Consider the following 25,075-nt stretch of genomic DNA (forward strand, 5'->3'; position numbering starts at 1 on the left):
AGTTATGGGGTTTGTTGTTTTTTTTTAATCTAAAATCAGTACCTCAGATTCTATTTTCTTTCATTTTTTAATTCAAATTCTGTTCTATTTTTATTTTTCTTAATGTCTCAAATTTTCACCTTCCCACTGCTGGTTTTTTTTTTTTAAGATTTTATTTATTTATTTGACAGGCAGAGATCACAAGTAGGTGAGAAGCAGAGAGAGAGAGAGAGAGGAAGAAGCAGGCTCCCCGCTGAGCAGAGAGCCCGATACAGGGCTCGATCCCAGGACCCTGAGATCATGACCTGAGCTGAAGGCAGAGCCACCCGGGTGCCCTCCCACTCCTATTCATTAAAAAAAAAAAAATTCCCCCCACGGAGCTCCTGGGTGGTATAGTGTGTTGAGCGACCAGCTCTTGCTTTCAGCTCAGGTTGTGATCCCAGGGTCGTGAGAACAAGCCCCGCACTGGACTCCACGCTCAGAGCTGGGTCTGCTTGGGTTTCTATCTCCCTCCCTCTCCTTTACCCCTCCCACCAAAAAATCAATATTTAGAAAAAAAAGTTTCCCCAAAGATAGTGATATTATTTAAATTTATATTATGACACTGTAGTACTGCCGATTATTGATACAATAACTAGTACAGATACCTCCCCTCAGGCAACTAAAATAAAACTTGAACAGGATAAAAACTGATAAATTTTCTGCAGTAAGGTGGGCACCATCCAGGATGCCATAAAAAATAAGAAGCATAGTCCCTGCGTTCAAGGGGTTTGCAGTCACTAGCATAAAACAGCTTATAATTAAGTACTCAGTTAATTGGCTGTGTCTCCGCACACCTTAAACATTTTAGCTAAGATTGCTTCCAAGTGTAGGAATAATAACATAAGCGCACCTGTATCAAGCTCTCACTGCACACCTGGCATTGCGCTTAAGCGATTTACATTATTTAATCCCTAGACCAGACCTACCTATGAGATGTAGACATATTTCTCACGCTCTGTAGCCAGGGAAACTAAGGCATAGAGAAATGCCAGCTTAGTCATTATGCTCCTGCTTTTCCCTTTGACCCCAGCGAATGCTGCCCGTCTTGGAAGACTGAGCTAAGTACATACTCTCAGTGGAGCTTTTCCAGCCACTCCTGCCTCCAGTCTCTCCCTCCTGGGGGTTATTTAGTGCTCATGAAATTACTCTGTCCTTTTGCACTACTACTTGGTTTCCTATTTATGTGTATTTTTTCTTCCCAATGATACTCTGTTTCCTGATGCCTGAGATTGTAGCTTCTGACTTTATTATTATTAAAGCAGATCGATACCTGTGGATACACATTGACTATTCATATAATTTCACCAGTGAAAATGTAGTCTGAGTCACTGAGCGCTCATTATGGGTAAGGCACGACCTATTTTATGTTAATGAGTATTCTTAAGTTCTGAGAAGATCGTACCTTCAGTGCATCTTTAGGACTTTTAATTAAACCAGATGGATCCCATAGCCAGGCACAGTAAACTGCATTTACTAAAGGTTTCTTTCAACTAAAACTTTAGAAGAGCTAATTCTTCAGACATGTAAGGACTTTATTTCCAGTGAAGGGCAGCCTGTATTCCTTCTCTCTCTCCTAATGAAAAACATCTCAGAAATGGGGAGACGAATGGCATGGATCATTGCTTTCTTTTTTCAGTAGTCATGATTTCGTAAATTCTGATCATTTTGTGAAATTAACATTTCCTAACGAGCCTAAACAAATGAATTTACAGACCAGTTATTAGAATTCTATGTATCACTACAATAATAATTTTAAAATAAAATTTGCCCTAACTATAAATTACACTTCTTAAAGATGAAAAAAAAAAAGGCCTTCTTAGGAAACACTAAAAAATATTTTAATGCTTTTCTCCATAGTCAATTCAAAGAAAGTTTGGAGATATAACTAATGAGGCAGTCAGCTTTCTTGGTGAGAGCCTGCAGCGCATCGGTGCCAAGTTTAAAAGTTCGCTGGAAGTGATGATGATGTGTTCAGAATGCCCGACGGTCTTCGTGGATGCTGAAACAGTAAGTTTTTATATAAAGACTTATTATAAAGGCTAAATGGGAATGGCACCAATCAGTAAATGGTCTTTTTTTTTTAAAAGACAGTTGAGAATTTTGAAGTTTAAAGGCTTATATTTTCAGTTTGACTAAAAATATCTAGCAAAATTTGACTAAAAATATCTAGCATATTCTAGGCAGTGACTTGTGACTCTTTCTGATTCTGAGCCCTCACTGTCCTCACCCTTCACAGAGTCCCAGATGGGGAAGCGGGAGGGCCCTACTCTGGACATGGCTACTTCTTTTCCAATTCTTGAGTAAAAGTGGGTAGGAGAGGGCTAGACCTACCCCTGTGAAGAGCCCAGAGCTCAGTCCTCCCATTTTGTTTGCAAACATACTCAGAGATCATGTATCAAGATATTGAGAGGGGCGCCTGGATGGCTCAGTTGGTTAAGTGTCAGACTCTTGTTTTCTGCTCAGGTCATGATCTCTCGGGGTGGTGAGATCAAACCCCACATTGGGCTCCACGTTGGACATGGAGCCTGCTTAAGATTCTCCCTCTCTCTTTAAAAAAAAAAAAGAAAGAAAAGAAAAAGATGTTTAGAGAATTAAGGTTTAAGAAGCTTCAAGAGTGTTACCTTTAAGATCCGTACTACTCTGGCATGCCATTTCTCACCTGAGGCAGTTCTGGAAAGCATTTGAAGCCACACTTGTCCTTGCTGGCATCCCTGAAGTCCCAGTGCGTTCATACTGTGTTTCAGTGAAGGGTCAGCCCTTCACTGTATGGGACAGAATGCAGTAAAGGGACATTGGCACTAAGTTGGGCCGAAAACCAACTAACAGAAATTCCATGGCCCAAAAGTTACCAGTCTCATGACCGTGATCAGAAATGATGACCTGGGGGCACCTGGGTGGCTCAGTCGGTTGGGCATCTGTCTGCCTTTGGCTCCAGGTCATGATCCCAGGGTCCTGGGGTCGAGCCCCGCATTGGGCTCCCTGCTCGGCGGGGAGTCTGCGTCTCCCTCTCCTCCCTGCTTGTGCTCTCTCCCTCGCTCTCTGCCTCTCTCAAATAATAAATAAAATCTTAAAAAAAGAAAAGAAATGATAACCTGGCTCAATGTTTCTGATTTGACAGCTGATGTCATGCGGTTTGCTGGAAACACTCAAGTTCAGTGTTTTGGAGTTGCAGGAACACCTGGATACATACAATGCTAAGAGAGAAGCAGCTGAGCAGGTCAGTCTCGCTTCACCACAGGAAAAAAGTAGCTCACTTTTGACAAGAGAAATGTTAACTTGGCAGCTGAACAACCAAGCTAGAAAAGGGGACCTCTTAGCACTTGCCTCAGGGTTTTACCGAGAAACGTGGGGCCTCCCTCTGAACTCTCTGTCCGGTGAATCCCCATCGTTGGCTTTTAGAAATCAGCCCTCTAAGAGCTTAAGAACACCCTGGAAAACTATCCACAGGGCAAGGGGAGAGATAAAAGCATTAGTTCTCTGAGAAGGCACTGTGCTGTTGTAATCCAGAAAACGTGTCACCTGTGACAAAGCTGGCATCTTTTTCTTGCAACCTGTATGCGGGCAAGCAGTGGGAGAAAGAGATGTGTAGTAGATTATAGACAGCACTCGCCAAGAAGTGGGTCTTCCGCTCCCGTCAGGCACTGCAAAACAACACTAGTCCTGTTCCCAGAGAGGAAAGGTTTTATAGTTAGCAGGGGCAAGAAAACTGAAAAGTGTTTATTTTCTCCTTTTCACACAAACGATATATAGGAGACATTTTTTTCCTAGAATAGATAGATCTTTCATTAATTAGTATTAAGTATCTGTGCCGTGGAGCGCTCACTTCGACAGCTCTTATACTAAAATTGGAACAGTCCCAAGATAAGCTTAGTCCCTGTGCAAGGATGACATGCAGATTCGTCAGGTGGTCCATATTTTGGAGGGGGGGTGGAATATTACTCAGCCATAAAAAAAGAATGAAATCCTATCATTGCAACAACATGGGTGGACCCAGAGGGTTTTATGCTGGGGGAGACCAGTCAGTCAGAGAAAGACAGTTACCACAGGATCTCACCCATAAGTGGAATTGAAGAAACAAAACAAATGAGCATAGGGGGAAAGAGAGAGGGGGCAAACCAAGACCTAGACTCTTCCTGATAGAGAACAAACTGAGGGCTGCTGGGCGGGGGGCGGGGGCGGGGGGATGGGGTAAACGGGGGATGGGGATTGAGGAGGGCACTCGTCGGGATGTGCGCTGGGAGTCGGAAGTGACGAATCACTGAATTCTACACCTGAAACTAGTTCTTAAAAGAAATTTTAATTAAAAATTTGTATCTATCACATAAAGGCCAATGAAAAGTATAAAACCTGGCTCTTGTTCCCTTAACATACTAGGTGAGACTATAAAGCACAAACACTATAGATGAATAATTAGTAACAAGTGAAGGGTCGAGGCATAAACACAAGTACTGGCAGTGAGAGAGACTCCACAGCACTGCACAGGCCTAACAGACCTGATGCTATACACTGTGATTTCCAAAGCAAGGTCACTTTGGGCCATTAGGAAAGCTTCATGGAATAGAGACCAGACCTTAGGCCTGGACAGACGGTAATTTTAGATGGTGAGATTCTTTCAGGGAAAGAAAACGGTATGAGAACATACTAATATTAAGGCTTTCTCCCCTTATAAGGGAGGAGGGAATCTTACATCTGGACTGACAGAGTAATGATGGATGGGTAAGGAGGGAAGAGTTTTCGACGTTGGGAAACTATCGGGCAAGATCTGGTCATCTTACAAACACAGTAGTCCCCCTTGTCCGTGGGGGGTACATTCCAAGAGCCCCAGTGGATGCCTGTAACCATAGAAAGTCCCAGAACCCTATGTATATACTGTGTTTTTCCTGTACATGATGAACTTTTTAAGTAGGCTCAGTGAAAGATTAACAACAGTAATAATGGACTGTAAGAGAGGCTGTGGAAGGTGGTCTCTTTTTCTTTCAAAATACATTAATTATATGGGACTCTCCCCTTCCCGTGATGACGGGAGATGATGCAGTGCCTTCAGGGTGAGATGGAGAGGTGAATGATGGAGGCTCTGTGACGTAGCGTGAGGTGACCATTGACCTTCCAGCGATAGGTCCGAGGAGGATCACTGCTTCCGGGCTGCCGTTGACTTTGGGGGACTGAAACCACCCCGCCATGTACATGCTTGTGCTTATCTTTTGTGTACTTGGGATCGCATATCTGTTGAGTATTTACAGAGAATTGCTGGGTCATGGGGTAGAACATTTGTTCCCCTTTATTAGATTCTGCCATGCGCTTTCCTAAAAGATGCTCCGTCAGTTTATAATCCCTGCAGAAGTGTGGACAAGAGCTACTTTGCTTCATATCTTCACCACCACTTGGTATTTCCAGCTTTTAAAATTTTAGTCATGCCGGTGGGTGTGCAGTATTTTACGGTATTATTGTGCAATTCCCCTGAGCACCTACTCAAATAGGTATTTTCATTTAGGCATTTTTTGAACTGTGCCTTCAAGTATCTTGTCCATTTTTGGAAATAGATTATTTATGGATTTCTTACTGATTTCTAGGAGTTTATTCTAAACACAAGCCTTTTACTGGATGTATTATAAATTTTTTCCCTTCTCTGTGGCTAGCATTTTTACTATTAATAGCATCCTTTGATGAACACAGGTGTTCAGTTTTAATTAAGTCCAAGTTACCCGTCTCCTTTCCGTTATGGTTAGTGCCTTCTGTGTCTTCAGATAGATTTGCCTACCATAGAAGCTGTGATAGATTGCTACTATTAGTGACCTTGATAAGTCATGCCTGTGTCCACAGCCTTTTAGAACTTGGCTAGATGGAGGCTAGTTTGCTGCCTCGGAAGTCTGAGACATCCTTCCCTTTTCCTGACCAGTCCCCCAGGTGCCCCTCCCCCATCTGTTCTGACCAGCCCCCCAGGCGCCCCTCCCCCATCTGTTCTTCGTTACCTTTTTTCCTCCTTTCTTGTCTTGGAACCAAGTTTTTCTTGTTGCTCGGGTTTTTTCCCCCTCTACTAGTTTTTGCTATTACAGTATTATAATTAAGACGGTCTTCCATTACACCTTGAGTCTCCTGAGGGTCATGAGTGAAAGCCTGGGGTGTGCATCAGGACCCCCGCCATCCTGGCCGTTAATGACCAGTTCTTCTTTTCAACACGAGGAGACCAGAAATCTCTGCTTCCATTTTTAGCCTCCCAGATGCTGCTGCTTGGTTTTCTAGCCTTGCCACCCGCACATGTTAGACGTTAGAGCAGCAGCGTCCCGAGGGAAGCTGCACACAGTTGGGCGCCTTCTCTGCAGGCCCCTTTCCTCCAGCATCCTGGCCCTCAAAACTTCCCTACCTTTGATGACCCTGTTTTCCCAGCTCAGTGAGACCGTGGGCCACACACCCACACTATCTGTTCAGCCCCTCTGCCTGAGGAATAAGCAAAGCTTTGAGTAAGCAGATCCCCTGCAGTAAACACTGGAATCTCCACCGGGCTCCCTTTCAGGGCTTTGGTCTAACTCCCTCAATCCTGGCAGACGGTATTCTGCTTCTGTGGTTGTCCTCGGAGGACTGGCCTTATACAAGCTACTCCATCACGCCCAGCAGCCGAACCTCTCCGTTGTCTTAACCTTCACTTGAGCCTTGAGTAAAGAAACAGTAATGGCAGGGAGACTGACTGGATATGAACTGAAGACATTGTGTACACAGACTCCTGTGTCTGGTCCACACTGGCTGGAATCGCATGGGCCTGTGCTGTCCAGGCCAGTGTGCAGCCATGGGACTGTAGCCTCGGGACGTGTCTTTTAATGTAGTGGAAAAAAAGAAATTAAAGCTCCCAAAATGCTAGATCACTGGTCATACAATAGAAAAAATCACATTTTCTAAGAATGGGACTTTAAATAATCAATTACTGTTTTTTCTAATTTATTAGTCAACTTGAACAAATTGGACTAGATTAGTGAGGATGATTAGGTATGGATGCATTTTAACATTCTGTATGAATAAATACTGACACATTCTACAATAGATTTCAGCCGAATGTTCTTCACATTAAGAAGTCTACTGGATCGCTTCTGACAGTGGCTTCCAGCTGCCTATCTCACTAGGAAAGCTTAACATGTTTCCTCAGAGATGCTGTCAAGCCAGAGCCTAAGGGCCTGTGCAGTCTGAGGGACTAGAATAAAAGCAACATAAGGTCAAAGAACTATTTTGAAATAACTGAGAGGTCTAATTTTCATTCTCTGCGTGTAGAACAGTCAGCTACAGCTGAGCATTTTAAATGCCTGGTAGTACTGAGACATTTCAGAGTGTATCCTAACGTAGCGAGTAGTTTTTCTCAAAGTCTTAATTTCTTATATATATATTAGTTTTATGCTTAATCGAGCACACACGTAAAGAACCAGAAAGTAAAAAGAACAGACATTAAGAATATCGAACTGTTGGGGTGCCTGGGTGGCTCAGTGGGTTAAAGCCTCTGCCTTCAGCTCAGGTCATGATCCCAGAGTCTTGGGATCAAGCCCCACATCGGGCTCACTGCTCAGCAGGGAGCCTGCTTCCCCGTCTCTCTCTCTCTCTGCCTGCCTCTCTGCCTACTTGTGATCTCTGTCTGTCAAATAAATAAATAAAACATTAAAAAAAAAAAAATCGATCTGTCTAAACCCAGAGCTTCCCTTGGAGGCTCTCAGCTTTTACTTCAGCTCGGACATTCTACGAGCCCCACACTTTCCCCACTAAACTACAATACTGTTATTTTTATTTGACCAAGGAAAGGATACCTTAAATAAATACCCAACTTTGGCTCAGTGGGTTAAGCCACTGCCTTCGGCTCAGGTCATGATCCCAGCGTCCTGGGATCGAGTCCCACATCGGGCTCCTTGCTTGGCAGGGAGCCTGCTTCTCCCTCTGCCTCTGTCTGCCATTCTGTCCGCCTGTGCTCGCTCTCTCTCCCTCTCTCTGACAAATTAAAAAAAATAAAAAAATAAAAAAATAAATACCCAACTTTAGGAATAGCCCGTGGATAAGGGGGAAAAAACCACATGTGGCTTCTGTATCCAGTATGCTTCGGAGATAACATGTTTGTCATTCATTAATGTCCAAAAGGAAGAAAAGGGAAAAAATAAAAACAAGATTTAAAATGGATTTGGGTTTCTGTTTCACTAATTAAAACGGACACCAGTCTTCTGAGAATTACACTTCTGAGAATTACAAACCGACCTGCTTAATTTGAAGTTGCTTTTATTAAATTGTGCCTCTGGAGGGAAGCACGTCTTTTATTGCCTCATCTTTCGTTAGACACAGGTCAGGTATAGGTTGAGAAGATTTCCAATAAAATCTGCAAAATGAAGGCTGCTGTTGACTGAAAAGGAGCACCAGGCGTCCCTGGAAGAGAAGACGCTTTATTGCATTTCTGTGAGCGAAGCCCGAGTGTGTGCGTCTGCTTGTACTTAACAGCGCTGTTCTGCTCTGGGCTGCTGCGTATAATTAGGCTCAAGTGGAGACTGAAGGACCTGTCTATAACCAGTCCCAGAACTTCAAGTTCACTTGTAAAGTGATTTTTATACACACAGGCTGTTTTATTACCAGTTTCATGGTGCACTGTACAATCACTATGTTAAAATTTACTTATTTCTTTAGTGGTTAGACAACTGTAAGCGGACATTTGGTGCCAAAGAAGACCTATACAGGATAAACACAGAAGCCCAGGTAAGTCTTCTCTGCTTAGTTTTGCTAAGGTAAAATTTCTAGATCAGGTAAAATGAAGTGTGTGTGTGTGCGCGAAGGTCCCTGCTTGATAATCCTAGAATTAAAATTTATAACACTTTCCATTTTTGTTATCAGAACCATCTTGGTCAAAGTTGGGTTCAATGAGATATTGGCTTAGTAATGAAAAATGCACTTTAATAAAAATGAACAACCAGCTTGGGACTGCAGCTTAATAACATTCAGCAGATAAGCTTGATGGGTATCTGGGCAGTCCAGGTTAGACCGTACTTGCTGCATCTGCCTCTTCAAAAAATGTTTGTTCTGCATTAGTATTCTGCAGATAAATTGGTCGGGAAAGCAAACCTGAAAGTAATGTTATATACATTCATGGTGGCCTTTCTGAAGATGAAATTCTGAGATTGGATAAATTAAAATTTTTGTATAGCATGAAAGTAAAAGTAAAATATGTTCTTCAAGTACATATATATAACACATTACATTAAATGAGGATAAATTAGGCCCTACAAATTATTCTAATAGGAATATAGCATCCCATGGGGAAAACACAGTCATCAGTTAAAATTAACAACGTCTGCATTGACATCAGAATTCCAGGCTTTTTCAACATTGGTTACGCTGTTACGCATTTCTTGTCACTGTAAAAGCCCCTATTGTACTATTTAACATGAAGTTTTTTTAAAAAACTGAAATGTTGAGAAAATAACAGTATGCATTTCACATTCAGTATCTCTGTCCTTACAACTGTGTCTCAGAGATGCTATTATTATCCCCATTTTGCAGATGAGGAAGCTGAGGCTCAGAGAAGTCAATGTATCTAAAATCAGTAAGAAAAGAGTTACAGGGGAGCCTGGGTGGCTCAGTGGGTTAAAACCTCTGCCTTCGGATCAGGTCATGATCCCAGTGTTCTGGGATCGAGCCCCTCATCATGCTCTCTGCTCAGCAGGGAGCCTGCTTCCACCTCTCTCTCTCTCTCTCTCTGCCTGCCTTTCTGCCTACTTTTGATTTCTGCCTGTCAAATAAATAAATAAAATCTTAAAAAAAAAGAGAGAGAATTACGATTTAATCTAGGCGGGCTGACTCCTAATCCTGCGCTGTGTTACAAGGAAATGGTCAGATGACCTGTGTAAAGAAAGAAACATGGGAAAATGAGGAATTAACTCTAAACTAGAATTGGAGCCTTTGGTTTTATCTTCACCACTGTTTAACTGCATGGCTTGAGTATGTAACATAAACTCCTTTTTTCCTACATAAGTTAGGTGATTAGATGAAGTGATTTCATACATTTCTCTGCCTTGAAGAAAATGAGTTCCATCTACAAGAGTCTAAGTCAGTTAATATAGCTCGAGGCTTTCGACTAAGTGAAAACAGAAAACTGTATATTTTAGAATTTCATTTATATCTTCTCGCTCCTTTTACATTCAGCTCCTTGAGATTGAGGACACCTGTTACACATTACTAGTATCTGTCGCTGTGTATGAAAATTATTTTGCATAATAAATACTTAAAAATGAAAAAAATATACCTGCCAACTTCAGTACACTGAATATCAAGAATTTCAAATCTGGAAGGTTGGCATATTTAAAGTGACTTCTGGTAATTCAGAGCTACACGATTTACTACATTTGTGTCATCTCCTACAGTTGTGACCAGAGATTGATTTGAGAGAGGGAGAGAGCAAGCAGTGGAGGGGCAGAGGGAGAGGGAGAGAGTCTCAGCTCTCAGGCAGACTCCCTCCGGAGCCCGACATGGGGCTCAATCTCATGACCCACGATGTGCTTTCCTCAGATCATGACCTGAGCTGAGAAACAAGAGTCGGGTGCTTAACTGACTGAGCCACCCGCGCACCCCATCATGGTTTCTTTCCCATTACATCCCAAAGTGGATGCTATGAGTGTGTGCATCTAGAGCCAGTTCCATTTTTTCGGCGAATAGAAGTGAGGAAAAGTATTTGAAACTCAAGTGGTTGTTAGTTTCCATATAAAACCGTATAAAGCAGAACCTCAAATTTAGATATGCTAGTATGTTTGGCATTGGATTATGCTCAACTAATAATTCACGGAATGACTATCCACGTAATACATAAGGAAGCAGAATGGAACCGAAGTTCACCTTTGCTTAGAAAATCCTTTCTAAATGGATAGGAACGTTATATAAACAGTCCTTCAGAGGACACTGTTTTGAAAAGCAGACTTCAAAGGAACTTTTAGAAGCAATATTTACATTGTAACAATTGCCATTTGAATTAAAAATCATTCTTCTCTAGAATGGACCAGAAACTAGGTCCAAGTGGCTATAGATATTTTAATAGAATATTTTTAAATAGTCCTTAAACTAGATGTTTTACTCTATATTTTACGTACATCATCTGTTTTGACTCAAACGTAGTTGGGCTGAACTTCTGAAGTTCACTAAATTGCACTCTGGAATGCATTTTTTTTTTAAGATTTTTTATTTTTTATTTGACAGACAAAGATCACAAGTAGGCAGAGAGGCAGGCAGAGAGAGAGGGAAGCAGGCTCCCCGCTGAGCGGAGAGCCCGATGCGGGGCCTGAGCCAAAGACAGAGGCTTCAACCCACTGAGCCACCCAGGTGCCCCTGGAATGCATTTTAAAACACACCTCTGCATTTGACATTCTGTGTTCTGACTCCACCAGTTAATGGCAACGTGGGACCTAATTAGTAAGGGTAGGAAGCCTGGACCCACACCAGAGATAATGTTCTCGTGGGTATTTATAAGATCATAAGCAAGTTCGTTTCTAAAAACAGTAATTCATGTCTCATTGTCCAGTCAGAAATTTTCCACTTTACTGATGGAAATTTTATGACATTTGCTTTTTCTTTTAGATCACTTATACTAGCCAAGTTTCCCTATATCACATTAGTTCACTTTTGTCCTGTGTAGCTTTCACACAAGAAACAAATTATAGCCTAAAGGTAATTTAGTTATTTGTCAAAGAGTTTAAAGTACGCTGGATTGTTACAGTAAGTATATAAAAAGTTTTATCCTGGAAATAGCAAATTTTTCTTTTGGATGCAATTAAATGTTCTTCAGTTTGCCTGGGACATCTGTGACCCTACTTAAAATGATGTCTTACACTAATTCTTGGTCTTTTTCTTCCTTTGTATTTTTTGTGAACCGATCACCTTCTTGCTTAGCAAATGGAAATTCTAGCAGTAAGTGACCTGTCTTAATTTATAGATTATCCATGTCAGACAAACTGATTTTCATTTGCCATTTGTGATCTAGCAATGTTTTGTCATGGACTACTTTAAGAGTATGCTTCAGTTCCGCATAGCCCTAATCCATGAAATGTTGGTCCTCTAAAGAGGAGATTTGCTGATATGCGCAAACTAGCAGCCACCTTTTTTGTACATCTATAAACTAACAATTTAAACTTAATTTTAAAAATCAAAAGTGCCTATGTTAATTTCATGGTCTCATTTCCATGAGATTTCAAGGTTTTGTTTTGTTTTTGTTTTTGTTTTGTTTTGTTTTTAGAAAAATGAATTCATTTTTAGGTAGGAGATAAGCCAGTGTGATTTTGCTTCATCACACATTTGTTGATAAATGCTGTGAGATATACATCTCAATGGGCAAAAGTATATGCATTTGTCCTTCTTTTTCATTACGAATTTCAAGTTAAAGTGAATCCTTTTTAAAGCATTTGATGTTGCCTGCTGAAAAATTCTGATGTGAAAATGTGCTTCTCGCTAAATGAATTATGTAACCAAGTCTTTATATTTGTATTTTAATCCCAGTCTTCAAAGCATTTTTCCTCAGTTTCACACTATATTAACTTGCTTACTGCAGAGAAATAAATGTCAAGATAATTTTTAACATAATTACTTATAAATTTTTACTGGAAATGTACTGTCTACTCAAACGTCACAGACAGTGGCACCTGAACTTAACGCAGTGTTATTTACTTACTTCTAGGAACTGGAGCTCTGCCGAAGGTTATACAAACTGCATTTTCAGTTGCTGCTTCTGTTCCAAGCCTACTGCAAACTGATCAGCCAAGTAAATACAATAAAAAATGAGCCAGAGGTAAATATTCAGTTCTAGCAGGAATTACTGATCCTAGAATATTAAATTATAACACACATATTCCTTGTAGGAGATCTTACGTCAAAAGTCACTTAACAGTAAGTCCTTTTTTTCAGAATTGTCATTTTAGAAATGATGTGCTGTTTCGGAACCTGTCAGTAAATAAAACAGCAGATAGCCAGCAGTCTTGAAAGGTTCAAGACCTTCAAGGTCACAGCAGTACCAACAGAGCATCTGTAACCACAAGTCAAGGAAAGCACATCAGCTAAATAAAGACACAGTTAAATTATGAAACTCCCCTAACGTCTTGTCCATATATTTTTGTAGTTTTAGTGACACACATGCAGCCTGTCAAAAACACTTTGAATGTTGGAAATCCATGTAGTGAATAGGTTCAAAGACAGTGACTTTAGTCTTTTTACCCCCTTGTCAAAGCTGGTACTGAAACAGGAAATGCCTTCACTTTCATTAATTGGTTAAATCAATTTAAAAAATACATACCGGTTTATATAAAATGCACTGGGTAAATAATCTTTTAAAATATAAAGACTTTCCTTTGCCGACAAAAGAATTCATGACCCCCCCCATAACAGTGAATGATTTTTACCATCCAAGATGTAATATCACATATTAAAACCGATATAAACATTGGTTATATCTAGTTTTATTACATTTTAACATCTATTGTAACCTTTTTTTTTCTTTCCTTAAATAACCTCTATGCCCAATGTGGAGCTCGAACTCACAACCCCAAGATCAAGAGTCACATGCTCCACCAGCTGAGCCAGCCAGCCAGTCCCCCATCGCTTGTTCCTTATCAAGAGTATTTAAAGATGAGGGTTTGGAAGTCTACTGAATGGAGAACTTGAAATATTAACTGCCTTTAACTACCAAACTAACGTTTGCCAGTCTTGAAGAGAAGCTACTCCTATCATCGGACACAGCTTTACAGCCAATTAGATGCCCCATGAGTTCTTTAATATACAGATAGATCCTTTTAAGGTATATTTATTTGTTTCAGGTCATCAACATGTCTGAGGAACTTGCCCAACTGGAAAATATCCTCAAAGAAGCAGAGTCTGCTTCAGAAAATGAAGAAATCGACATTTCCAAAGCTGCGCAGACTACTATAGAAACTGCCATTCATTCTTTAATCGAAACCTTGAAAAATAAGGAATTTGTATCAGCTGTGGCACAAGTGAAAGCTTTCAGGTGAAATGGATTTCATACCTCTCCAGACGGACAGGGATTTTACACTGACTGGGTTTGGGCTTTTGATTTGTTGTTTCAATATCATGTCTTTATGAAAGCGTGACTTTGGTATTTTCTACAGTTATCACTGAAATGACACCAGTTTTAGACTTTGTTCACTCTGCTACTTTGGGGGATACATTTGCTCAGATGTCTGGGTGGCTCAGTTGGTTAAGCAGCTGCCTTCGAGTCCCGCATCGGGCTCCTTGCTCGGCGAGGAGCTTCTCCCTCTGCCTGCCATTCTGTCTGCCTGTGCTCACTCTCTCTCTCTCTCTGACAAATAAATAAATCTTAAAAAACAAAAAAACAAGAACAAAAAAACAGATCCTCTGATTCACAAGGGAATTTTGTTAGAGGTATTCATTTAAAATGTCGCTGACTTTAATAACTGCTTGAGTCTCAGGACTTAAAATTGTTATGTATTTCAGGGGCGCCTGGGTGGCTCAGTGGGTTAAGCATCTGCCTTCAGCTCGGGTCATGATGCCAGGGTCCTGGGATCGAGCCCTGCCCTGGGCTCCCTGCTCAGCGGGGAGCCTGCTTCTCCCTGTCCTCCTGTTTGTGTTCCCTCTCTCGCTGTTTCTGTCAAAATCTTTAAGAATATACATATATTGTGTATTTCAGAGCTCTCTGGCCCAATGACATCTTCGGCAGCTGTGAAGACGACCCCGTGCAGACGCTGTTACACATCTATTTCCATCATCAGACGCTGGGCCAGACGGGAAGCTTCGCAGTGACTGGCTCTGACCTGGACATGTCCGAAGCCAACTACAAACTGATGGAACTTAATCTAGAGATAAGAGAGTCTCTGCGCATGGTGCAGTCGCACCAGCTTTTAGCACAGGCCAAACCGATGGGGAATCTGGTGAGCACCGGATTCTGAGGAACTTCAGGCATTTCGGGCAGAAACCAAACGGAAGCTGACGAAGAATATGAACGGGCGCCTCTCGTGAGCCCTTGCAGTTCCCGGATGACTCTTCCTGGCAGCATCCACAAGGCGAGCGTCACTAGTGTCCAACTCTTACCGAGATTAAGAAGGTCGGACGGAATCAAAGATCTGAAGAAAAGAAATCTTAGCGGCTGCCAGTACCTCCCACGAGCAACTGTATGAAGAAGGCATTTTTCTTTTTTTTTAATTACTTAACCTGTGTGAAAAGAAAAGGGCTATAAGGGATGCGTGCGCACGCGCTGCTTTCTGGAGAAAGGAGAGAATTCCCGGACTGTTGCAATAATGGCCTCTAGTACTGAGACATTGGAAAGCAGGTGACATGAGGCTAAAATCCAGGCTCGTTCATTTTAGCTGAAGACCTGCGCGGCTGCGTGGTTCCCAGCAGCCGGGAGCATCCTCTGGAGTTGACGCTCAGTCGTCTACATGAAGAACCTTCAGTCGGACAGATACAGACAGACTTATTTGCAAAAACCATTGATTTTTTTCAACACATGGGATGAGGGCGTGGGTGTTCTGTTTTTTAGTCTGTATAAGGGGTTGTGTGTGCGTGAGCAGGGATGTGTGCGTATGTGACAGTCCTATTTTCCAGGTATGGATGTTTGGTGATACCGTGCCAGCATGCCTCAAAGAGGACGGCAAGATTATTTTTGAAGAAATTTTATTTTATTAGATCTAACTCTTCATAGTGTGTAAATGTTAGAACATTTTAATAATATTTTAAAGCTGGGCTTTCCCGGTATTTTGAAAAGAAATAATATATCTGTTAATGTTATTGGAATGCTGCTCAGTTCTCTGATCAGTGCTTACGTTACGATTGTTGATAACTAACCAAAGTAGATGCCTGCAGAGACTTTAAAAATGTAAAATAAAGATGTATGCTGCCCGTCAGCTATTCTCATTAGAAAAGTTAACTTATTTTACTCCATAATTATTATAGAAACTGTAAAGATTAAAACCAGTATTGTACATTGGTGCAATGCAGTGTTAGACAAGAACAGGTGTACAAAGCTAAAGAAAAGATTGCGGTCACTGATGGTAGCGTACATGACCTGCGGGCCCCGAAGTCTGCAGAGAATTCAAGAAGAGAGATGCAAACCTGTTTTTCTCTGGTCGTGTTCAGGACTCACGTGTTTCACCCAAAAGGAGCCTGGGGCTATGGGGGAAAATGAAAGGAAGCCGGAAGACTGACTACCAAAACATGCAATATACTTACTCCTGTCGAAGCCTGTAGCATAACACGAACTGGATTCTGTCCTTTTCTAAATAGCATTTTGTAAAAGAAATGAATGTAGTCCCACAATTCCTCTGATTTGAAAGGAACACCTTGTATTTTTATAGGCATCTCTTATCCACTGTGACTTTCTTTTAAACTGGGCTCTGGGATTCCAGAGTTTAGAATGTAGAAATGAAATGCTTATAGCTTTGCCTTTTCTTGGGGGTGTGGACCCTGCCAGAAATGTAATTATGCTCAAGTGCATTAATTGAAGGCACTGTGCAGGCCGTTGGACTGATGACTCGAGTTCTGTCACCTGTAAAATCCAGAACTGGTCACGGCACATTCATGATCACTGTATTTTTTGACCCTGATACACACACACACACACACACACACACACACACACAGAGTTATTTTAATGGTGTTCTGGTACTGTAAATGGTGTCCTTTAAATTATTTAATAACTTTGGGTGTGAGGCAGGAAGAGAGGGGTGGTGTCCAGAGACACCCCACACTTTACATCCTGTCCTGCCATCCCCTATTTTCTCACCCTCCTTATATCCTTTTTGTTAAAATAAAAAGCATTGTAGCTGCTGGTTGGTGTTGTATTTTAAGGATGAATGATTATCGTGTGCAGCCTGCAGAAACTTGTCAAATATGATCCTCATCCGTAAACATACTTCCCCTAAGAGGGGGAGAACGAAGTTGAGAACAAATCGGGGTGACTAATTAATTACCCAAACCAAACCTTTAAACCGTTGAAATTTCCTTTTCATCTTATGTAGCTCAGTTGATTAATAAGTAAGGTGAATACACCTACAGAAGGCAGAAAGCAAATACAAAATAGGCTTGTCCTTTGGCAATCGAGTTTTCCTAAAACCTATACTAGTTTGCCCCTCTGAATCCAGAGATTGCATTTAGCAAAATATACCAGATGCTTAATTTATTAAATACCATATGTGGTTCCAGACAGAGCTGTTTGTGCTCATACGACCTTTCTCTTTTGCCCACCAAGTTGATCTTTAGTAAGCTTGTACAATAACACCAAGAGAAAAGCTCTGGCTGTCTTTTCATTCTGCTTCTAAAATAGGAAGCCCAAAGGTTTTTTGTTTTTAAACACAATTTTAAAAATATTTTCTTCTTTTAGTGATATAACACAGGGGGTGTAGTACAACCCACACAATCTACCATAAATTTAGAAAATGTATGGTTCCATTCTCTTGGAACAAACTCACCAAAGCCAGAGCACGTTTTCCTTATTTAGGTCCCGGAGCGCCACTCACACACCATGCCGGCATATTCTAAATGAAAAGAAAGAAGATGTCAGAATCAATGTAATTATAATTGTACTTCGAGGCATTTAGAATATTTTTCAAAGTAATGCACGCTTGCCTTAGAGTCACTGGACACCCAGAGATCATGTATCCTGGGGATTTCCCTCTAGTCATAATGTCTGCCTTGCTACACACACACACACACACAAATTCCCTTTGTAGAGTGTGACAGTGCTAATTCCCAAAATGTTGTCACAACTTTTAGAATATTTTTGTGCCACTTTGTGCAATACACACTAGGTAAAACCTACTTTGGTCCTTGCTTTCAACTGTAAAACGTTAGCTGCTCCATTAAGAAAAGTAATGGCAGGCTCTTTAGTTTGAAGAATGATTTAACTACCCATATTAATAGACTTGGGACTCTTTAGCAGGTATAGTTCTATGGTTCCCTCATTAAATAAGTGTCTACTTGTTAACATGTTTGCATGCCACAAGTCAAGTTAAGTTTCCTTTCCCTGTCCCTCCCTTCAACCAAATCTGTAGGAACAGGTGTTTGATCACCTTCCCCTACACCTAGAGCGGTCATTCAGCTCTTTGGTCCTACCACCATTTTATCTGATCTTTGCAAGTCTCCTTACTGGTTTACAGGCAGCCACTGTGATTATTTCTTTTTGAAGATAAATCTGTGTCCTACCACAGCTTTAACACCTTTTAGTGAATTCAAATGGCCAAGACCAGTCAGTCCTCGGGGAAAGTCTAAAAAGTCCTCCGAATCTATATCTACCAGTGTCACTTGCCATCATGCCCATCCCTGTCCCCCAGAATATTTGACTCCTTTGGTTTCCTTCTGGTTTGGTCTACCACTGGGCCTTTGCACAGGTGACCTTGGTCTGAAAACTTTCTCCTTCCCCTCTTCACCTAAGCTCTCCCAAACTTCAGGCCAGCCCAAGTGTCATTCTTCAGGCAAGCCTTCTCTGACCTCCCTAAATCTGACCTCCCATTATAGGTCCCCGAGTAGCTCTTCTGTGACAGACTCCATGTTACCTGTTTTTAATGTAGAAAATAATGGCCGTCTACTCACTCCTCTGGAAGCTCCAGAAGGGCAGAGCCACACCTGTTTTCCTGAAGTATAAGGCTAACTCAAGCAGTAGTTCCCATACTTTCATGTAGAAGCAACATCCAGGATGCTTGCTAAAATGCTTCAGCCCCGGACAGCGATTCGGGAGGGACGGGGCCTTGGAATCTGTTTTTACAAACACCTTCCCCGGTTCATGTGGATGCAGAGGGGACTTCCCATTGCTCGAAGGGTTCTAGAGACCTCAGATTCATTTTTTTTTTTTTTTAAGATTTTATTTATTTGACAGAGATTACAAGTAGGCAGAGAGAGGGGAGGAAGCAGGTTCCCCACTGAGCAGAGTCTGATGTGGGGCTTGATCCCAGGACCTTGAGATCATGACCTGAGCCGAAGGCAGAGGCTTAACCCACTGAGCCACCCAGGTGCCCCTTTAAGTTCTTTATGCCTTCCATTTCTCTTCACCCACTCATCCAAGAGATTAAGACATTTCTGCATACTTCCCTCTGAAGTCGTAAGGGTTAACTTTAATGGGAGGATTAGGAAATTGGGAGGCATAATTAGCACCTGGTTCCAGTGAATGTGGTTTCTGTGAATGTGGTTTCTATTAAACCCTCAACTCTGATACCATTAAAATCCTGAGGCTCTAGACAACATGCCATCCCCAGCCAGGAGAGCTCTGGGAGCAGGGCCGTCATGCTCTCTTGGCCATCATGTAGGAAGCCAGCAGGCACGGACAGGGGAGAACTCCTGGTTAGTCTGCAGTTACAGAAGTGCAAGACAAAAAGCCAGCCTACAGCAGTCTGTTAACTTGAAATCTTTACATTTAGAAGGCCCATTTAAGTTACCACCTGAAGTCCAGATGATGACGTTAACAGCTTAAAGAAGCTGCCCTTCGCCACCCTGTTCTAGTCCCCACCTGTAGCCTCTCTTTGAAATGGTCCGTGTAGTGTATAGTTCCCAGCCTCCCCCTCCACAGCCACCAGCTGCTTGGGAGCAACCCAGAGGCAGCACCCTCACTCTCGGGCGCCTGGGTGGCTCGTCATTAAGCATCTGCCTTTTGCTCAGGTCATGATCCCAGCGTCCTGGGATTGAGCCCCGCCTTGGGCTCCCTGCTTGGTTGGAAACCTGCTTCTCCCTCTCCCACTCCCCCTGCTTGTGTTCCCTCTCTTGCTGTCTCTCGCTCTGTCAAATAAAATCTTCAAAACAAAACAAACCCTCACTCTCTTCATACATCAAGGCTGAACTCTGCCTCCACCTCACTGGGAAGAATGTTACTTTAATGGTTAGGTGGCTTTTCGCTCAATCACCCTCTTGCTAGAAGCTTCGGCCCTATAGCCACACGTAAGCAGTAAACCTCACAGTGACAGATGCAGGCAGAAGAAAAGCTCTCCTAAACTTAAAAAAAAAACCTTATGCAATTTATCGTTTTTGCAGTACTTTTATTTGAAGGCTTTATCAAAAATACAGCCTTTCATGAAGTATTTTTGAGAAGGAAGAGGCAGAAAGGAGCATAGAGAAAAGCTAACGTGTCTGCTCCGTTAGCTCATGTTCAAGTAGGACCTTTTTTTTTTTTTTTGCATTCATTTAAATGATGTACTTGAAGCTGAAAGTGCTGTCACAGGACAAGCGTTTGCCTTTGCATCTCCCACACAAATCTTGACGATGGGGCCTTTTAGGGTCAACGTGGCGAACTTTTACAGTGCAGGAGCATCTAGTCTGTTTACAACTCTGCAAAACCAAAGTGAGAAGGACAGGAGATAAGCCTGTGGCGACGTCCTCAAACTTCCAAGTTATTTTTCTAGTTCATTCGAATACTTACGGAATGCACTCTACACAAGGCCCTGGGCTAATTTTGCTCTGTCTGCGCCCCTCCAGCAAGGATAGGATAGGATGAAAGTGTGCTTAACCAGGTGCTCGTGCTCTCATGTTGTGTAGATTCAGTGTCGTCTTGTGAAGGTGCTTTTGAAACACCATTAGAGGGAAATCTTTCTGCCCTTGAAGGGTGGAGAAGAATCCGTCGGGGCAGGGGAGTCGGACAAGGAAAGCTAGGAGGGGAGACTAGCTACTAGGCCAAGCTGGGAATCCAGCCTGGCGTCCATGGACGTGAACCTGCCGCCCACACACACACCTGCTGCAAATGACCTTAAGCGGACACCAAAAGCAAAGCAGCACCCCCCGGAGCCGGGAGCAGGGTGGTCAAGGCATCCTAATTTAGAACCTGACCCTACTCTGCCTTCATCTAAGGAAGTCTAAACTGTTTTCTCCATACTTGGGTCTTCTCTTCCTACCCTAGCCAGTAAGGCCTGCAATGTCCAACTTGAGGAAAGTGCGTGGATTAGGCTTGTTAGCTAACACATCAGGCTCCGCTACTGAGGGCTAACACGTCGTCATCTCAGGGTCCCAGGATCGAGCCCCACATCGGGCTCCTCTGCTGCCACCCCCCCCCCCCACCGGCTCATGCTCGCTCTTTTTCTCAAATAAAATCTTTAATAAAATAAGACCTACAGACCATTTATCTCTTAAAGAAAAAGAAAAGTTTAGTCCCTTTTTTCCTTAGATTATCTAATCCTCTTCGCACAGTGCAGTGCTTAGTTTGCTTAGTTAAAAAATGAACCAGCCGAGGGCCTGGGTGGCTCAGTCCTTAAGCATCTGCCTTCAGCTCAGGTCATGATATCCCAGTGTCCTAGGATCAAGCCCCGTGTCGGGTTCCCCGTTCTGCAGGGAAACCTGCTTCTCCTTCTCCCACTCCCCATGACTTGTGTTCCCTCTCTCTCTTGTACTGTCAAATAAATAAAATCTTAAAAAAAAAAAAAGTAAACCGGCAATGTTACTCATTAGCCCCATAAAGGTGGGCAGCTTAAATTCACCCTGGAACAAACAAATCAGCCTCCTTTTGCAAGCACTGGGCAAGACTGAAACTTTCGAACCCCAGGCTTATCACTAAGTATCCTGACTGCAGGGTGGGCTTCATATAAAGCATTTGGGCAAAACAGGCAGCCTCATGGCAGTAGAAGGCATTCTAGGTTTTTGACCTATTTTCTCCCATCAGAGAACCAGGTAAGGCCAACCTTCTTCCATGTTGCAGGAGGGGGCCAGCATCTCAGGAGGTTAACATAACCAAGACTTGCGAGGACAGAAAAATACAAGACACCCCCACCACCACCACCCAAAAGCCGGGTTTCCCAGTTGAGTACTCTTTCCCCGTCCCCACTGAAAAGCTGTCAAAACCCAGGTAACTAGGAACCTCGCTTCAGGATACATTCAAGAAACTCCACCAAAGCCCTCTCCCAGTTACCCAGTTCAGACACAGAAGGGGAGTATTCGATTTACTTGACAGGTGATATCCTCCACTCGGTAGGGATTGTAAGACTTCTGACAAGTTCTGCAAAACTGCTTGAAGTAAACCTGTGCGGAGAGAGGAAAAGAAGCAGAGTGAAGTGAAGCAGAGCCCTCTGGACACCTGGGTCAAAAGAGGCGGGTTCCGCAGCGTTTCTTACCTTGCTGGTGCCCTGCACACACCACACGTAAGCACTCTCCCATCGGATGTTGCAGTCCTTGCAGTGGTAGTAGCCGTACTTCTGCTCCAAGAACTGAACAGAGAGACGCCAGGGTTTAACTCATGGGAAATGGGACTTAGCCTTCATTTCACAAACTGGGAAGGAACCGATTTGCTACTTAAAACGGGCAGCCTCCTTCCAGATCACGGAGGAAAGTGGGCTCAAGGTTTTGCCCATTAGTCTCTACAAGGTAGTGGTCAGGTGACCTGATGGTTTAATCAAGCGCATAAGCAAGCAGGAGCCTAAAAAAGCTCATGTTCCAGATTGGTTTGGTTCTTCACTTTCCAACAGTGCTAGGAGTCTCAACTGGGGAAAAATCGGAATTCATATTTAACTTGAACTGAAGTACACGGTCTTATTCTTAAGCTTCTCCTCTCCCCTCCCCGTGAGAAACAGGTGTTTGGAGAGCACTTGAAGGCCTAACTCCAAAGTTCCTGCCAGTTCTAGAGCAGTTTTATGGGTGAGCAAACCTAGGGCCAGGGAAGTTAGGAGGCAAGCGCACACATGGTTCAAATTACACGCAGCTTCTGTCGTCGAACTTGACTCTCTCCCTCTTTCCTCCCTTGCCCCCGAGAGCCCTGGGCCGGCAGTGGGAAAGACCCCAGGGGAGGCCTCCCGCGCTCTCACCACCTCTGCCCTTCACTTCCTGACTCACCACTGCCCCGCGCACCGCGAGGGTGAGCGGACCCACCGCGCCTGCTGAGCTCAGGCGCAAACCCAGGGCCCCGGGGCGTTAGCAATGCTGTTTCCGAAGAAGGGTATTTTCTAGAAGCTAGAAGAGATCTCCCTCGTCAAGAGCTCTAGCTTCCAGGAGCAGCTTGGGGGATTCGGCCAAGAAGCAGGGGAGAGCCGACCAGGACCCCAGTCACTGTTAGGGCTTCTGTCCGCACTGAACTCGGACCGGAGAGGGGGACCCGCGGGGAAACGACTCTTCTGCCAGCACGTTCCCCTTAGGGTGTTCTGCTGCGTATCCCTCCTAGATCGTCCAAATGGGGACTGAACGCCCGACTACACGTCCACGGTCAGGGTTTTGTTGTTGTTTTTAACAGTAAATACGCTCGAAATGCGAGTGTTACCAGGGCCCCGGTGTTAAGATCGCCGCCAACAACCACCCGGCGGCACTCGCCGAACTCTGCTGCGGGGGAAGGACGATCCCCGGCAGCTCTGCGCGGCCGCGAAAAGGCACCCGGACGCCGCCCGCCTCCGGGGCGCCTCCGCGTGTCGCGCGCAGCCGGGGGCGAGGGCCGGGGACGGCCACACGCCCGGGGCTCCCCCGCGCCCGTCAGCTCCCAAGGCCGCCCGGGCCTCACCTGGAAGCGCGGCCGCTCCTTGGCCTGCTCGGGGCTCCGCGGCGACGGCGTCTCGTCCGCGGCGTCCTGGGCGCGCTCCAGCGGCGGGGGCGGCTCGGGACCCCTGGGCGCGCGCCGCCGGGCCGCCTCGCCCGTCCCGCTCTCCCGCGGCGGCAGCCCGGGCCCGGCGGCCGGCTGCTCCCAGCTGGTCCGCTCGGCGGCCTGGGCCCCGGCTTCGTCCCCCTCCTGTTCGGGCCGCGGCTGTCGGGGCGCCTTCCTCGCCGACGCCTCTCCCTCCTCCGGGCCTCGGGGCCTCGCAGGCGGCGGCCTTCGCTCTCCCTCCGGCGCCGCGGGCCTCTGCTCCCCGGCCGTGCCGTCGGCGCCTTCCGGGAAGGTGGTGACGCGGCGCGAGGCCACGGGCGAGTACACGGCGACGGTGCGCTGGAAGCGTACGGGCCGCGGGGCGCCGCTCGGGGGGCTGCGCTGCTCCGGACCCCGGCGCGCCGGCTGCGGGGACGCCGAGCCGCAGCCCGCCGCCGCCGCACCCTCGAGGCCGGGGCCGGCCGGCGCCGCGGGGTCGCGGGTCCTGCGCAGCAGCGTGCGCCGCCCCAGCGAGCACTGCACGGAGGCGTCGCGGCGCGGGTTCACCTGCACGGCCACGTCCCGGCTGCCCGCCCTGCGGGGCCGCGCGCCCAGACCCGGGCCCACCTGCGACAGCAGGGCCATGAGCTGCGCCCGCTGGTAGCTGTCGAAGTACTCGGCGGCCGTCAGCTGCCCGCAGCCGGGGAAAGACGACGCGGTCGCCCCGGCGGAAGACGACGACGAGGAGGAGGACGCGGGAGCGCAGCCCCCGCCCCGGTGCCGCCAGCCACCCGCGCTGACCGCGCCCTTGCCCTTGGCGGCCGGCGGGTAGGGGTACGGGTACGAGTAGGGGACGCACGCCGGGTACATGTAACCGTCCAGCACCTCATCCCCCAGGGCAGCCATAAGCGCAGCCCGGGCCGCTCCCGCCGCCGCCCTGCCCTAAATAGGCCGCCGTGCGGAGGCAGCCAGCCGCCCACCCCGCCGCCGCTCCCCGCGCTGCGCGGCCCCCCGCACCCTGCCCGCCACCCGCTCGAGTCCCGGAGTCCCCGCCTGGGTGGCCTGGCCCAGACCTTCTCTGCGTGGAGCTTTTCCACACCCGGGGGTCCGCATAGATACCCTTAGGGGATCGGGAAAGACTGCTTCCTTTGTGATGCAAGAACTGATTTGCAAGTGAGCTCGCCCGAGGTGAAGCGGGTCCCAACAAAAGGGCGCAATCACCGGGATTAGCGGGGCCAGGTGGTCCCCATGCCTGGGTGATTCCAGGTGTCTGCGCTGCTGGGGAAGCGGAGGCGAAGCTGGGGGCCTCTGTCAGGCTAGTGAGCAGAAAGGCAAAGGTTTGGGGTAACGGCTTTGGGTGTGTTACCTATGATCTCAGATTCTGGCCTAATTATCTCAGAACTGCTCTGAAAGTCCACACCTTGCACCCTTTCGGGAACTCCCGAAGGAAAGCACTCTAAGGCACCCACATCTAGCCTAATTGTTTTCTCTCCTGGAGCTCCCTTCCCCCCCACCCCCAGCTCCCACCTCAAGTGGGTACCGCGAGGTACTGATGTCTATTGGGGTGGATAGTACTACAAATTTTCC

At 45.3% G+C, this 25,075-nt stretch overlaps 2 protein-coding genes and 1 non-coding gene across 8 annotated transcripts in view; 2 read left to right on the forward strand and 1 right to left on the reverse strand.

Moving 5' to 3' along the window:
• Positions 1-16,806, forward strand: part of FRYL (FRY like transcription coactivator) — a 265,921-nt gene extending 249,115 nt beyond the window's left edge. For 4 of the 6 annotated variants that reach the window (XM_059161860.1, XM_059161868.1, XM_059161877.1 and 1 more), the window contains 7 exons: positions 1,879-2,028; positions 3,140-3,238; positions 8,662-8,730; positions 11,908-11,925; positions 12,689-12,799; positions 13,821-14,011; positions 14,672-16,806. In XM_059161860.1, the coding sequence (XP_059017843.1) occupies positions 1,879-2,028; positions 3,140-3,238; positions 8,662-8,730; positions 11,908-11,925; positions 12,689-12,799; positions 13,821-14,011; positions 14,672-14,930 (897 nt within the window). In that variant the 3' untranslated portion in view covers positions 14,931-16,806. The remainder of the gene's footprint in view (positions 1-1,878; positions 2,029-3,139; positions 3,239-8,661; positions 8,731-11,907; positions 11,926-12,688; positions 12,800-13,820; positions 14,012-14,671) is intronic. The other 2 variants (XM_059161834.1, XM_059161851.1) reach the window with 1 other exon arrangement.
• LOC131822971 (U6 spliceosomal RNA) lies at positions 3,837-3,940 on the forward strand. The gene has a single exon (XR_009350426.1). It is a non-coding gene; the product is annotated as a U6 spliceosomal RNA (small nuclear RNA).
• A 3,180-nt stretch (positions 16,807-19,986) lies between the features above and the next one.
• On the reverse strand, positions 19,987-24,394 carry ZAR1 (zygote arrest 1). The gene is made up of 4 exons (XM_059161896.1): positions 23,429-24,394; positions 22,059-22,151; positions 21,892-21,966; positions 19,987-20,289 (listed from the first exon to the last, which is right to left on the reverse strand). The coding sequence occupies exons 1-4, from the start codon at positions 24,392-24,394 to the stop codon at positions 20,146-20,148; spliced, it is 1,278 nt and encodes a 425-aa protein (XP_059017879.1). The 3' UTR covers positions 19,987-20,145.
• Positions 24,395-25,075: the final 681 nt, after the last annotated feature.

Source organism: Mustela lutreola, chromosome 1 (genome assembly GCF_030435805.1).
Source record: "Mustela lutreola isolate mMusLut2 chromosome 1, mMusLut2.pri, whole genome shotgun sequence".
Taxonomy (NCBI): Eukaryota; Metazoa; Chordata; class Mammalia; order Carnivora; family Mustelidae; genus Mustela; species Mustela lutreola.

Coding starts and splice junctions, on each gene's coding strand:
- ZAR1 (XM_059161896.1), bottom strand. CDS start 24,394: ATGGCTGCCCTGGGGGATGAGGTGCTGGACGGTTACATGTACCCGGCG. Junction 22,152..23,428: donor AGGAGCGGCCGCGCTTCCAG/GTGAGGCCCGGG, acceptor CTCTCTGTTCAG/TTCTTGGAGCAGAAGTACGG. Junction 21,967..22,058: donor GTGTGCAGGGCACCAGCAAG/GTAAGAAACGCT, acceptor CTCTCCGCACAG/GTTTACTTCAAGCAGTTTTG.